The sequence below is a fragment of the Sturnira hondurensis genome, unplaced genomic scaffold (genome assembly GCF_014824575.4).
Source record: "Sturnira hondurensis isolate 20B ecotype Veracruz unplaced genomic scaffold, ASM1482457v3 Scaffold0002840, whole genome shotgun sequence".
NCBI classification, from domain to species: Eukaryota; Metazoa; Chordata; class Mammalia; order Chiroptera; family Phyllostomidae; genus Sturnira; species Sturnira hondurensis.
Window position 1 is genome coordinate 29128468 of NW_028075471.1, and position 15613 is coordinate 29144080.

Below are 15613 nucleotides of genomic sequence, written 5' to 3' on the forward strand. Positions count from 1 at the left end.
GCCTTACCTCCTTATCTTTTCTTCCTCTTTCTGAGAAGACAGGGCCTGGCATATTTTCAGACACCTTCTGAAAATGCCAGTCTATGAAGCAAGTTCCAAAGAACTGACCTTTCATCCTTAAATTACGGAGGAAGTAGAGGAGGTCAATGTGTTTGCTTTAAAATGGTAGAATCACAAGATGAAACATCTGCTACATATTACTGCAACAGTTTGCCGTTTCTTACGGGCTTAGCGTGTGCCAGGAACTTTCCCGAACACGATATAATTAAACTTTCACTCTAGTCCCACAATTTAAAAAGTATTTCCTCCCTTTGACACGAGCTGAAACTGAGTGAAAGAGGTCGAATCGCTCATCCAGGGGCGCAGAGATGGACGAGAGGTGGCCTCCAAAGCACGTGTGTTTCCATCACACAGCGCGAGTCTCCGATGACCAGGGCGGCTGTCTGACAGTTCCTGGGTTTTTTAAATGAACGTTTGGTGGCCAGGAGCACACAGAGACCAAGTGTGATGGTAACATAATCAGACTGACTTGGTGAGTGGTGACGGGAATCATTCTCATTGTTTTGTAGTCACATGCTTGTATTATGTACAGTACATATCCTTGTGGGCAGAGGGCTGTGTTCATATGTACAGGTAAAAAGACTACAGTGAGCCCTGGCTGGCGTGGCTCAGTGGATTGAGTGCTGGCCTGTGAACCGAGGGTCACCGGTTTGATTCCTGGTCAGGGTACGTGTCTGGGTTGCAGGCCAGATCCCCAGTTTGGGGCTCACGATCTCTCGATCTTGTACACTGATGTGTCTCTCCCTCTCTGTCTGACTCCATTTCCCTATCTCTAAGAGGAAATAAATAAAATCTTAAAGAAAAAAGACTACAGTGAAAGGGGTATGATTATGCCTCTGTAAATCTCTAAAATACATCCAGATCCTAGAGCTATAACAAAAATTGGCAGCCAAATGTTCTAATAAGAATAATATATCAAGGCCAAAAACTGGAAAAAATGCTCAGAAAATTAGTCTTTGAAAATATAATGAGTTTACTATTCATTCTTGTTTTTCAAAACTATTTTATTTTTGATTTTAGAGAGAAGGAAGGGAGGGAGAAAGAGAGGAGAGAAACGTAGGTGGATTGCCTTCTGGAGGAGCCCCGACCAGGGACCCAACCCGCAACCCAGGCATGTGCCCTGACTGGGAGTCAGAGCGGCCACCCGTTGGTTCCCAGGATGACACCCACCCGTTGAGCCGCATCATCTGAGGCATCCATTGTTATTTTCCTGAGTCCTCATTCTTTTAACCTGATGCTTGGCACTGATTGCCTGTGGCCTTGGTTTACCTTGAGTATGATTTTGGTTATTTGTTGCAGCTGTTTTGCCTCCGGCTGCCACAGGCAAGTACCCTCTGAGATGTTTTTAGAGTACATTTGTATCCATGTTATGACAGGTATGTTTAAGTGTAGACAAATCACAAGGTACAGGTTGATGGGTGTTCATGAAATGGGCTCACCTGTGCAGCTGGCAGCCAGGTAAAGGACAGGACCGTCACTGGCACAGGAGACACCTCCTTGGACCTGGCCTGAGTCCCCACCACCCCTCCCCAAAGGTGTCCACTGTTCCGGCTTCTATCACCATAGATCAGTTTTGCCTATTTTTGAACTTCATATCCATTGAATCAGAAAATGTACTATTTTGCATTTGATTTCATTTTTTAACACTATTCTCGTGAGTCACCTATGTCCTTGCAGTGGTTCCAATGTAGTCACTCTCCATACGACATTCCTTCATACGAGTACGTTGTGATTATTTTATCCATTCTCGTGTGGACGGACATTTGCGTTGCACGCAGTGTTGACTGTTGTGAATAGTGATTCTCACACACAGCTTCTGGCGCAAACATGCAGATGTTTCTGTTGGATAAATGCCTAGGAGTGGATTCTTGGGTCACTGGGTACAAATATGTTCAGCTTTTAGCAGGTAACTGCCAAACACTTTTTTTGAAAGTAGTTGTTTCGGTTGAAGTTCCCATATATACTATTTAAGAGATTTTGTTGCTCTGAATCTTTGTCCACACTTGGTTTTATCTGTCTTTCTCACTGTGGCCACTGGGTGTCTGTGCAGTGGGAGTCAATGATGGTTCGAGTTCATGTTTCCCTAATGACCGATGAAGTGGAGTGAGCACCTCTTCCTAGGTTTACTGGCAACTTGGAAATCATTTTTGGCGAACTGCCTGTTCAGATCTTTTGCCTATTTTCTATTGGGCTGTCTATGTTTTTCTTCCTGACCGTGGAGTTCTTTTCATAGATGGGTGTCCCAGACAATGTCACGGTGGAGGTACGAGAGACTTGGGTTCTGCAAGGCGTGATGCAGAGGCAGGAAGAACAGAAAGGGGTTTGGGGTGTCAGAGTAAAACCTCACTTTCCAATCCTTCTAGCCCCGACATGGGAAGGATTTAGGAAGCAATGGCTTTAGGTATTGCACTTCACCAAAGGATAGGCAGGCCTGGTCATCTGGGTTTGGAGCCCCATCGTCTGGGGAGCTCTACAGTGTTGTAACTCACAATTCCAAATGCCCTTGTCCCAAACTTGGGAGTTGTCTCCTCTTCCTCGCCTCACCTCCAAGCCCTCACCTCTCCAGTCCTACCAAGCCCTGTGCATTCCTTGTCTAAAAGATGCATCCAGGTGGGTCACTCTGCCCCACCTCTGCCACCAGCTCCTGGCTCAAGGCCCATCAGCTCTTTTCAAGCCAGTGAGATGGCTTCCAAATGGACCTCCAATCCCCACCATGAATGGTTTCAACGTAAATCTGGATGCTGACTTAAAGTTCATTTCCCCTGTTATCATCCCTCATAGCCCCCGTTCTTTCCTCCGTTGTTCTTACCACAATGGGCCGTTACCTGTCTGTTTCTGGCTCCATGTCACATCTTGTCTCCTCCACGGACCCGTCATTGTCACAAAGGAGCTACACCTCTGTTGTGCACTGCTCAGTGCAACAAACAGGTGTAGAATTGGAGCGAGTGACAGGTGTAGAATTGACTCCTGTCAATCTGAATCAAGTCCCTGACAACCCCTTGCAGGGGTCACCCAGCTCCTTTGGGATATTTCAAGGGACGGAGCTCTCTTTATCCCTGATGCCACGGAGACTGCTTTTGAAAGGAGAGCAGCACAGGCAACTGCAGTGCTGGAGGGGGAGGCAAAGCACGTGAGCTGCAGGAAGCGGGGTTCTCGGCCAGACTTCAGACAGCAGCGTCTTCCCAAGGCGCCGAGGCCCTGGTGAGCTGTTTCAGTGGGAAAACTCCCCTTGCGAGCAGAGGCCGTTCTTAGCTCTCTGGCCTTACTTTCCTCCCACTCACAGCACTTCTAGGGAATGCCCTGCACTTCTGTTCCAGGGGCCAGAGCAAGCTTGGGGGTCACTCCTGTTCCCACGCCCTGCCTCTGACCCTGCCCTCTGGAACTGAGGTCCATGGTGGACTAAGTCTTGGCCTCGGGCTCCCAAAGTGGCCTCGAGCATCCCTCAGTGGCCCAGCTCCTTCCCCAGAGGGGGGTTATTTAACACACCTGGATCCAAGGTGGTGACAGGCAGCTTGACATCCCAAATGCATCTCTGAGAAGAGACAAGACTCTAGTTTGCAATTCTGATGCTATTGAGGCCATGTTCCTAGGGCTTTGCTAGTCTATTAAGTGGTAATCTCACCCTGTGAAGATCTTGATTAATTCCTTGTTTCCCCAGTCGCCTTCAGGTGGTCTGTGCCCAGTCCTGTGGGTGCACGAGCAGTTTTCAGTCCGCCCAGGAGCGGTTCTCCTCTGTTCCTCGTCTTCATTTGGCCACTGTTCACGGCCGAGGTGAACTCTCTCAGTGCAGCTGAAGGAGGCCTTGGGGCCGAGAGATCTGGATTCAGGCACGATCCGGCCACTTACTAAGTGGGACCCTGGACGGCTCACTAACCTCGCTGAGCCTCAAGGACTCAGGTGCAAAAATGCGACAACACTTACCTCTCAGGCCACTGTGAAGATTCGGGAGGTTGTAGAAGGTGCTGGCCCTGTGGTGCCCAGCTCGGGGGTGGTTCCTTCTCCAGCCCCCCATCTCCCGAGAAAGACGGCTGGATTTATCTGGTTGTCCTGGGAGATACTAGTTGTATTCTTGACTCCAGGGCAGCATTTGCTGAATTGCTGGTGCAACTCCGGCAGCCCCGGTGGGCGGACTAAGGCCACAAGTGGAAGGCGATTTGAGCAAGTGAGCCAGAAACAGGTCCAAACCCTGAAGCTTTTAATACTCTTATCTACAGTTCCTTTTCAATCCTCAGCCTCCAGTGATGGCCGAGTAACCAGAGTCTCCCGAACGCCCTGCTCTGTGGTTCCAGATGCGCCTTCTCCTGAGCCTCTGGAATGACACTGACAGGAAAGGAAAGAGCAGGCACTTGGAGGAGATGCCTCGGCTTTGCTGGGAGGTAGAATTGGGCCTGGCCGTTGTTTTCCCTTCCCGGTTCCCACGTCTTGTAAGCGATGATTCACCAGCGTTGTTATCAGACCCCCTCAACCTTCTGAATTAAATGCGCATATTTGTTCACATGCTGCTGCACCTCTGAAGTAGCGACGTGTGGTTATGTGGGCTTATCCCCTTTGCAGTCAACAATGGCTAACAAATGACCCATAACTGATGCTTCTCCTCTGAACATCTCGGAGCATGTTGCTGTGCTTTCCTCTGTGAGAAAGGGCTGCTCAGCTTACATCTCCCCTGACAGGGGTACTATTTGTTAAGTCAACCAGCTGATAACAATTGACCGAGCTCCTGTGAAGTACCAGGTCTGGGTATGCCAGAGAGACCAGGAAAGTCATGTCCTTACCCTCAAGGGTCTTATAAGCTAGTGGGGGCAATAGGATGTGAACAAATAAATGAAGAAACAAGATATGTGTAGACGGGCAGGTGCTCCAGAGGAAATAAACTTGTGTTAGAGAGCACAGGTAAAGTTCTCACCTGAGGAGGTGCCTCGTAAGTAGAGACCTGAAGGATTAATAACAGTTAGGTATGCAAGAAGTTGCAGTGGGGAGTGGGGGCGGGGGGTTGTGTCACAGGCAGAGACCCCTAAGCAAGAGGGAGCTCGGCTTGTTCAAGGGAGAGAAGGAGTTTGGTGTGCCTGGGACATAGGGAAAGGCGGGCAGTGTGCTCAGTGTGAGATGAAGTCGGACAGGTGGGTGGAAGCCAGGTCATGTGGGGACTTGGAGGCTATGGTTATGGTGGGAGTTCATTCCATGTGCAGTGGGAGCCACTGGAATGTGACAAGAAGGGGAATGGGGTGCTCTGCCTTGTATCTGAGGAGCATTTTTCTGGTTTGACTTTCTGGAGAAAGAATTGGAGGGAGGCAGAAGTAGAAGCAGGGAGAACAATTAAAAGTCTATTTATCCAGAACTGTGATGAGACAGCACCATATACCACTGGAATGGCTAACAGGAAAAGAAGCATAACATAAGTGTTGACAAGGATATGAGCAATGGAGCTGCTGACTCCTACCATGATGAGAGTGTGAAAGGATGTGACTGTATGGGAAAGCTGTCTGGCAGCGTCTACCAAAGCCGGATGTGGCACATCACTCAGGAGCCAGCAGTTCCACTCCTGAGGACGTGTAGGCATCCCTACGCCTACACAGGTGCATGAGAGATACAAAGGGAAATGTTCGTGCCAGACTGTTCCTGACTGCCTCAACCTGGAAACCATCCAAATATTCATTAACCATAGAATGGATAAATACTTTGTGGCATATTTGTCCAAAGGAATACAATACAGCAAAGGGAGAGAATGAACTATTTCTAGATGCAAAAACATGGATGAATCTCATGAACATAATTTTGAGTAAAATAAAGAAACAAAAAAAGCTACACTGTGTGATTCCATCTGTATACATTTTAAAACAGACAAAAGTAATCAATGTGGACGGCAGTCCAGACCTTGGCACAGTGGTGAGAGGGGAGGAGGGAGCGTGGAGAGGTTTCTGGGATCCTGAGAAGGTCCTGCTTCTTGATCCAGGTGGTGGTCACCCTGGATACGGGTGTGTTCATTGTGTGGAAAGTGATCAGGCTGTGTAAATAAGATTTGGGTTCTTTTCTATACGTGTGTTATAGTTCACTCAGAAGCGTCCCTTAACAGAGGAAGGAGGAGAGACAGTTGTGTAACCCACAGAGAAATACCCCTGACTCAGGTCACAGGACACTAGTAGTGGAGGCAGTCAGGGTGGTTAGATGTTGGCGGTGTGGCCAGTGGAGGTTACTGATGGATTGTGTGTGTGTGTGTGTGTGTGTGTGTGTGTGTGTGTAGGGTGGAAGATGTTAGGTAAATACGGAAGAAGGATGACACTTGGGTGTTCTGCCCACGTCACTAGGTAGATTACAGGGCCACTGGCGGGGCGTGTCTGTCTGCACTAGAGCCCAGTCCCTGGGGTCAGGGACACGTCTCTGGTGACTTCCCATTTCTACTTTCTGCGTCACTCACTTCCCCCTCGGGACTGTGTCATCCCCATCTGCACCCACACATGCTGTTATTCTGCCACCTCAAAGGCATGTTCCCTCAGTGCCTTGTGTGCCCCAGCCACCACCCTGGCACCCAGCAAAAGACCTCCAAACAACTTGTACCTCTGTCTCTCACTTCTCTCCCCCATTCTCCCTTAAACCTGCTCTGATGAAGGGCTTTGCCTCTGTCCTCCTGAAACTGCTCTTGCTACAGTACCCGGTGACCTGAACTTTCCTAAATAATAGTCAAATCCAGTTAGTCCTTCTCTTTATTCACCTGTTGCAGGTGTTGGACTTGGCTGACCACTCTTTCCTTTTCCACTTGGTTTTCAGGGCCCCACATTCTCTTGACTCCTTACTGGCTTTTCTTTAAGACTCCTTAAGTGATGTCTTACTGGTACCTGAGGTCTGCTGTGGGGGGAGTATTTACACCACAGAAATAGGCAGAGGAAATCTGCACATATAAACCCAGGCTCCCCCACCCCCAGACCATGGCTACTTCTTCCCTGGAGAACTGGTTTACCAGCACAACAGTTTGTATGAGCCCAGGCAAAGTCATTTTTAGAGTATAACACAGCCCTACTCATTGATTTACAGAATGGTAGGCTAGGAGAAATTTGGAGTTAGGTGCAGGGTCCATTAGGAAACGTCAAAAACACCTGGAATATCTCCTGACTCCTGTACCTTCCCGACAAATTCCTGCTCAATTCTCCCAGTCTGCGTTGGTTACCTTTCCTCAGGGCACTCAGTTGTGTCCCCCTTTAGCGTCCTCTACTCGCCCCGTGTCTGTCTTTTATTCAGTGATGAGCTTCTTGAATGTGAGCCAGGAGGGGCAGCTGTAGAGTAGCGAGGACTTGCCAGGACTCTAAGCCTGGCCTTCTGGGTCTCAGTTCTGATTCCATCACTTAGGATCTGAGTAGCCCCGAGCAATTACTAAGTGACTCAGCTGACTTCATCTGCAGAATTGGGAAAATAGTAGAACATTTCTCGAAGATCACCAGGATGAAATAATTTAACACACACAAAAGCACTTGGAACAACACCTGCCCTCAGTGAGCACACAGTGAATCCAGCTATTGTGAGTATTTATTTTGTCCTCAGTTGCCATCATATTGTCTGGCACACGTCACATGGCATGTATTTAATATGTTTAATATGTATACGAAGTGCCAAGTATATGAGCAAAAGCACCAATGGAGACAGAGAAGGGACTGCTCCTTGTGGACTGGACATCAGATGGGATTGGAAACGGCATGAAGGGTTGGCAGAGAGTGGACAGGCGGGGAAGGTTAGTGGTTACTTTGGCAGGTGTTCATTGGACGAACCCTGCTCTCCAAAAGTTAGGCCATTTAGAAAATACAGAAACTAAATGTGAAAAATAATTAGCATTAAGCTGATTTCGTCTCAAGTTAGTGGAAGACAAAAATTCCTTTTCTCCCCTCCCTGGTGTCTGCTGAAGTGTTTACCAAGTGTTTGCTTTAGGAACGGAATAGATTTAAATTACTGAATGATGCAATTGAAGAGAAATCGGGAAAAGCCTGGAATGTTCTATAACTCCGGAGCAGCTATGTAATGCGTCCTGGAGAAGGTCACATGGTACTCTGAAAATTACTTGCCCAGGACAGAGAACGGACCCCGGGTTCCTCCCATGCCTGCAGGCAGCGCCTCTCTGCCTGCCGTGAACGTCCCTTCTGGAAGAGCCCGTGGCAAATCAAAGACACGCCCCTCACGCTCTGCCTTGCGATTGTGCGGAAAGAAAATCCGCTTCCCAGAAGCGGGCGGACATAGATTCATCTTGTTTAGGACCCTCACAGTGATTTGGGTGGCCTTCTCTTTGAGGTCGTTGTTGTCTGGTCAGTGAGCCCTTGTTCCTGAGTGGACAGCTGTAATTTGGAGTGAGATGTGAGGCCTGGTGAATCCGATGGGTCGGGGCTGCTGTGGAATTTACTCTTCGTCCTCCCTCCTCTCCTGTAAGTCAGGGCCTCCGGGGCAGGGCAGGTCTGAGTTCGGATCTGCCCTCTGGTGCTTTGTAGTGGAGACTTCGAGCTCCGAGCTCCGGGTGCGCTTTCATTTTGAGCCTCACTCTCCCTCTTCTGTGAGCAGGATCAGGACAGGTCCCGGCAGTGGTGTGGGTTCAGGGCCCTGGGGCTCTGGGTGACCATAGCTGGCACAGCGCCAGAGGCTCCCTGGGTGCTCAAAAAATGCTCCTGCTTTTCAAAGCGCCTTTCTTCCCCCAAGTGCTGTATCCGCTGCCTGAAAGGTGGGGTTTTCTTTCCATTGACCCGGATATGTGAACATTAACGCCTAGACGGAACTTTCATTTTGTGAACATGCACAGGAGTTGGAGTGGAGGTGTGTGGGTGTGCGTGCTCCTGGGGGGAGGGGCTTGTAGGGACAGGTGGGCAACGCCCCCGGACAGTTCCATGCAGACTGCCCTCACCCCACCCCACACAACCCTTTCTGCTCTTTTATCAAGAAAGTAGATCCATTTGTCCAGGAACAGCAAAAAATAACCGGCTGGTCTGAAAGTGCATTGGACAAGAAAAACCCATTCTATTCTTACAAAATCCTTAGTAGGTATGATAACCATGATACTTGAAGTTCACAGAATTCATAAGCAGTTGTCATTCTCAGAAGATTCCATACACTGGGTGGGCTCAGTGGAGCCGAACCTTTGTGAACTTTACAAAATGTTACTACAAAGTGGGGTTTGGTGAGTCAATAACCTGTCCGTTAGGAGGTCGAAGAGCCGCTGATTGGCAAATAAAAACTCTTCAAACTGGCCTAAAATCATTTCGACTACCCTCTCCCCAGCACAGTGGACTGTGGGCAGGGAAGCCTTGCTCTGTGTCCAATGCCTTGGCATTCTGGTGGGTCTTTCATCTTCCCTGTTCACTCTGGGTTTGGGGGTAACACCATGTGTATTTGCATTTCATTTGTCTGTGCTCAGGAGGCACAAAAGCTATAGGAACTGAGAGAAAACACTTTTGGTCCTTATAAAATGGGTGCAATTAAACACCGTCTTAAGAAAAAGTTATGTTGGAGCGTTTTCACTTTCGAATGGACTTAACTTTTCAGGCTTCACACCCAGAGCCCTGGCTGCTAAGGACACATGTTCCAGCCTTGACCCTGCCGCTGAGGAGCCTAAGGGCCTGGGCAAACGACTGTACCTCTCTAGTTTGTTTTTTTCCACTTGGAAAGTGGGAGGCATTATAAATACGCACTGAATTGTGGCCGATGACATTCCATAGCAGAGTTTGGCCTCTTTTCTATCCCTGCTTCCTCTGGACCTGGAAGGCTTGCCACCTGGGGCTCATGCCAGTGGCCCACAGGGAGCTCCTTGCACTCTCCCAGCTGTGCCCCTTGCCAGTGGTGGCTCGCCATCTGCCCAGACGTCCCATTCCCTTCCCATGCTGGTGGGAGAGGTGGGAGAGATAGGGGTCCAGGGCACATGCCCTGACCGGTGTGGCTCAGAGGGCTGGGCGTCCTCTCACAAGGCGGAAGGTTGCTGGTTTCACCCTGGTCAGCACATGCNAGCCTAAGGGCCTGGGCAAACGACTGTACCTCTCTAGTTTGTTTTTTTCCACTTGGAAAGTGGGAGGCATTATAAATACGCACTGAATTGTGGCCGATGACATTTCATAGCAGAGTTTGGCCTCTTTTCTATCCCTGCTTCCTCTGGACCTGGAAGGCTTGCCACCTGGGGCTCATGCCAGTGGCCCACAGGGAGCTCCTTGCACTCTCCCGGCTGTGCCCCTTGCCAGTGGTGGCTCGCCATCTGCCCAGATGTCCCAGTCCCTTCCCATGCTGGTGGGAGAGGTGGGAGAGGTAGGGGTCCAGGGCACATGCCCTGACCGGTGTGGCTCAGAGGGCTGGGCGTCCTCTTACAAGGCGGAAGGTTGCTGGTTTCACCCTGGTCAGCACATGCCCACTTTGCAGATTTGGGCCCTGGTCGAGGCTTGTAGGAGAGGCAACCTGTTGATATTTCTCTTCCTCTCTTTCTCCCTCCCCTCCCCTCTAAATATATACATATATAAATAAAAATCTTGATTAAAGGTGGGAGGTGGGGGTGGGGAAGGTTGGTGGGGGAAAAGTGGAGATAATTGTGCTTGAACCAAAAACCAAAACCAAAAACAACAAAAAAGAAAAAAAAACACCCCAACAGTATCCAAAGGGATGGATACCATTGGGTGAGAACAGGGGCCTGCCACGGAACGCTTGGGAACACCAGTGTTTCGGGGTTTGGGGGAGGCAGAGAGCCAGCCAGGAGTGAGCTGAGCGTGCGGGGGCAGGGCCAGCCCAAGTGAAAAGTCCAGGCAGGAACTGGTCAGCTGCACGTGCTCCTCTGGTGACCTTCAGGTGCCTGACGGACCATGTTTCCTTTCTCTGCTGTCAGAGGCAGGAGTCAGGAGGATGGAGGCTGCCGACAAACTGGACAGCCCAGGGGAGACCGGGGAGACCCTCGAGGGCGCAGGAGAGCAAGGTAAGCCCAACTGCGTGCAACCGACAGGGTCCGAAACCCTCACAGCACCCTTCTTTCCTCTGCTCCCGCCTTGGCTCAGGGATGCGAAGGCAGGCACCGGGAGTCCCACTGAAGTGCTGGCAACTCGAAGAGCGCAATGCTTTCCCCCCCACCTCGTGGAGGGGGGTGTGAATCTTGCTCTTCCGAGCCTCTGTCCGAGCCCTTCGCCCTGGACCGGACTCGTGGTTTGGGACTTTCTTAAGCAGTTCCCATTCCAAAGCAGCAGCAGCCGGCACTTCGTGCAGGTCTCGGGCCTCCTGGGAGGCCTGGCTGCAGCACACTGCCCTGGGTGGGAAAATACCCGGATGAAGGCTGTCCATCTGAACATCCTTGTGGCCAATCATTTCATGATTTCTTGCCTTAACTTCTAGTGGGCTCAATGTCCTATATTCTGGTCACTTCTGCCAGACGAGGGGTGGGCCCTGGTGTGCCGACGCCACCAGGGCGTCTGCCAGCACACTGGTGCCACCTATCGGTGCTGATGGTAAAGCTCAGCTGGGTGGGCAGCACCCTGGGGCCCTGGAAGGGAAGGAAGAGCCTATTTTCCAAAGGAGGTTCCTGGTGCCATGGGCTGTGGCAGTTTGGGGACTGTGGGACAGAGGGGCCCTGTGAGACGTGGGGGTGTGGAGGGTTTTCACCATGCTCTGAGGGAGATTCTGGGGTTCGAAGTGTCCCAGCACCCCCAGGTCGTTGGCTCTGTCTCATTGCCTCCCAGGGTCACTTCCCTCCTTGTTTATGTGAACTTCCTTCCAAGAGTTCAGGGTTTTTGGACAACTTTGTAAAATATCACAAAGCTTTGGGAATAGCGGGCAGTCAGAAGTTCTGGTGCCAGAGCCGCATGAACTTGCTGCTGGGGCAACCTGTCCCCCTCTCTGAACCTCTGCCCCCTTATCTGTGATTTCCCACCCTTCACAGGTATCAGAGGTGCATGGAAATGCACAAGGTGCAGAAACAACAATACCCACAGCAATAGCAGGGCTGGTGTTTATTGAGTGGCTACTACATGCTGGACATGGCTTTGAACACAGTTCATGTGCTAAGTCATTAAGTCCTCACACAGCCCTGTGAGGTAACCGAGGCAGAGCCCAAGGCCATGTAGCCATTATGAGCAGTCCCAGGATTTGGCCCCAGCTGCAGTGAACATGAGCGTACATAAGATGAAAATGCTGTGAGCTTGGTCAGGATGAAAATGACACTGGAAAGGAAAAAACAACTATTACTTTTGCTCATGCCTTTTTATCACTCATGTCAAAAATGAGACTAGAGTTAATATTATCTCCTGCAGGAAACTGTGGGCTGCAGTAATGGCCGCACCCCTTGCCGGGCTCCCCCCACCTCCTGTTTGTCACCACCCTGTCAGATCCTCATCTACTCACTGTGAGCTGTTTGCAGGCAGGGGCAGTGACCCAGAGCCTGGCCCCAGTGGGTTGGCTGTGGAGCTTGGCTGCTGGGCCTGTGGGTACTCTGGGCATTTTCTCCTTCCTCTCTTCCCTCCTACTCTTTCCTGTCTTCCCGGGAGAGTCTCTGTGGGGAGGTTTTGAGGGTCCATCTGAACATTCGAGAGGCAGGTCTGTGGTCCTCCAAGGGGCCGTTGACTATAGTGAGTCATCTTCACAACAGTTGGGCTTTCTCATTTCCCTTTGCCTGGGAGGAAGCTAAAGGTGGTCATGTGGGGATGAGGGTAGGGGGCGAGTGGGGACCTGGGCCAGTGCTATGGGTGGGAACCAAGCCCACCCTCCCCAGGGACAGCAACCTCAAGGGCAGGTCAAGGGCAGTAAACGTCAAGGGCACAGTAAACGTCAGGGGAATTGCTGGGAGGGCGAACGGTGGCTCTGCAGCCGAAGGGGTCCAGCAGGGTGGTCGCACCACACTGGGGGACTCGACCTCCGTGGGTGGGAAATGAGGAAAACTCCCGAAGGACCCATTGATCCTTCTCTTACTTCTTTCTGTTGAATCAGTGAGTCAGGCCCCCGTTTTACTTTTTCCCCGCTTGCTGTTTCCACATCGTAGCAGCTCAGTTTCCCTTGTGATTTGCTTCGGTTGTCACACGTGTTGAGTCAAGCCCGTGTCACTGAGTGCAGGCTGGTACCGATGATGACACCTTGTGGTCTGAAGGACGACTTCAAAACCGGGGAGGATTCATTGAGCCGGGGGCAACTCGTGTGGAAAGAGGGAACACCGAACCGCCTCCATTGTGATCTTGAGGCATTTTGTTAGAAACTTGGTTGCCAAATGTATGCGCCAGAATTTATCACAATGGGTGGAAAAAAACAAAAAACCTTTCAGTGCCTTCAACACCTGACAGAAGCACTTCAGCATCAAATCATCGGCCCTCCCACCTGCTGCCAACTCTAACTGCTTTTCTTTATTATGATAATGCGGGCTGTCTGATTCTCTGGCAGAGGTGTTTGGGCAGCCGCATAACCACATCTGGGAAAATTCGCTGTGATTCCGAGATTTCAGTCAACCCATCCATGTGGGGACTCCGCTTTGCCCACCACAGAGACTTTTCACAACTCACGACCATGACTGAGAGCTCCAGCCGCACAGTCCGGCGGCGGCTGTCTGTTTGGGCACCCGCACGCCTTGTACGGTGAGCACGCCCAAGGTTTTCTGAAGTGCCAACAGAGAAGGTGTCCCATTACTGGTGGTGTGGGAGCAGGCCGTCCCCGGGGGGATCCTGGGTGATGGAGGGATGAGATCGCTTCTGGGAAGAGGAACCAGGAGTTTGCAGGCAACAGATAGGAATTCTCCTTCACTCAATCAGCGGGCAGGGCGGACATGTCAGACAGGAGGCTTAGCGCACAACCCCAGCCTCAGGGGGCTGCTGTGTCCATTTCTGTACTTCTGCTTAGCGCCCCCATCAGAACCGTGTTCTTTCAGCCACCGCCTGCTCAGTACTCAGCATTGGTCCAGGTATTGGGAAGCTTCTAGATCGTGAAGCTTCCCGCCCAGGGGTAGGTCATTGATCTGGTTCATTTATTTTGATGTATATCTTAAATTAGAAAATGTTTTAATGTGACAAACAGAGGAAGTAATTTAGATACCTGTGTCTTTATGGACGACTGACTTTTAAATACTAATTTTTCTTTTTAAAAAATTATAGGCATAGTAGAACATTTGGAGGACAGATAAAAAAGAAACTAGATTCCCCCAAGGTTCCTGGGTGGGGGGCTCACTGGGTGCAGCCAGTCTGGGTCCACAGGAATCAGGACGAGCCTAGTGTCACTGTCCCTGGGGAGCCCGAGTCACCTCTGATCCTGAAACCAGAAAAGCCAGCTTTCATGCTGCCTGTCACCTGCAGAACTGATAAACAGAGACAGAAATCGAATCTTTATGGGCACTTTATTCAGATGACCGGTGATCTGAGAAGATGGCGGGTATGTACCCCAACAAACCATCTGAAATTCCCTGTCAAACCTCCTGTTTTTATAAGCAGAAGAGAAGTGTAGGTGAGGGGTTTGGAATTCAAGGCAATAGAGAGTGTGCATAAGGCATCTGGAATTCAGGAAAGGGGTTCATCAAAGCTGCAGTCCAGCAACTCCCCCGACATCCTTTTATCCGCTGACCGGGGATTTTCTATCTGCGTCCTGCGTCCTGGGCAATTTTCTTCATCTGCGTCCTCGGTGGCAGGACGTCTCTCCCTGGGACACAATGGCTCCGATACCACCTTGATCACTATGGTCTCTCCTGCAGCACTGAGGTCGGACTGCTTGTGGTCTCCTGGAGTCAGGGGGCGCCGCACCTGCAGTTCCTGAAACACTAGATTTCACACGCATGCACTACTGGGGTTACTAATCGGAAACTAAAACCATCCAGCTCTGGAGCCCCCCCCAGGTCCCAGTCCCAAAGTGCGGTCACAGTCACTCTTCAATGTGTCTCCTCCCCGTCTTTCAGACGTGTGTTTTTTTTTTAGGTAGCTGCAGCCACGTTGTATCCTGCTCTGCAGGCTGCCTCTTCCTGAAACATAGTTTATCTTTACTCCAAAACACCAGCATCCTTGTCATGACTGGGGACCAGAGAGTCATGACCTTGTCAACAGCAGGGACCACAGCCAGGACACAAGGGTGGGGTGTGTGTACCTAGCTGTGTGTATACGTGTGTGCGGGTGTGTGCTGGTGGTAAGGAACACGTTGGCCTCCTTTGTTTGCGCTGAATCACTAAGTGGAGGGACGTCCCAGATGAAAGGAGCTGCCTGTGGACAGCAGATGGAGGAGGATCTTTCTATTACAAGTCATTTTGCCAGGCGCTGGGATCCCCTCTGGTGTCAGAAGTGCCCCCGTTGGGCTGCCTATCTGTTCTCCTTGGTTCCAGTGTTCTTGGTGCTCTTGCTAATTCTGTTGCCAAGGTTGCCACGGAGAGCAGACCCCTTCCCCAGGGGTTTCAGATCCACAGGAAGAAATCCGAACTCCATCATTCCAGTCTTTGTCATCCAGTGGAGGGCCGGAAATGAGACAGGCGCACATGCAAAGTAGGTGGCGAGTGCCTGGCACATGGCGGCCCAACCCGTGCTGGCCCCTCAGCTCCCTCTCCCACGTCCCAGCTCAGGTGCCTGCTGACTCTCCCTGTGACGGGTTATCCATCAGGGACCTGTTGCCTTGC

The 15613-nt window shown here is 50.8% G+C and overlaps 1 protein-coding gene across 1 annotated transcript in view; it reads left to right on the plus strand.

The window, feature by feature from the left end:
• PDE1C (phosphodiesterase 1C) overlaps positions 1 to 15613 on the plus strand; it is a 424272-nt gene that overhangs the window by 37815 nt on the left and 370844 nt on the right. The window contains exon 2 of the mRNA XM_037041188.1: positions 10886 to 10972. Coding sequence (XP_036897083.1) covers positions 10886 to 10972 — 87 coding nt within the window. The remainder of the gene's footprint in view (positions 1 to 10885; positions 10973 to 15613) is intronic.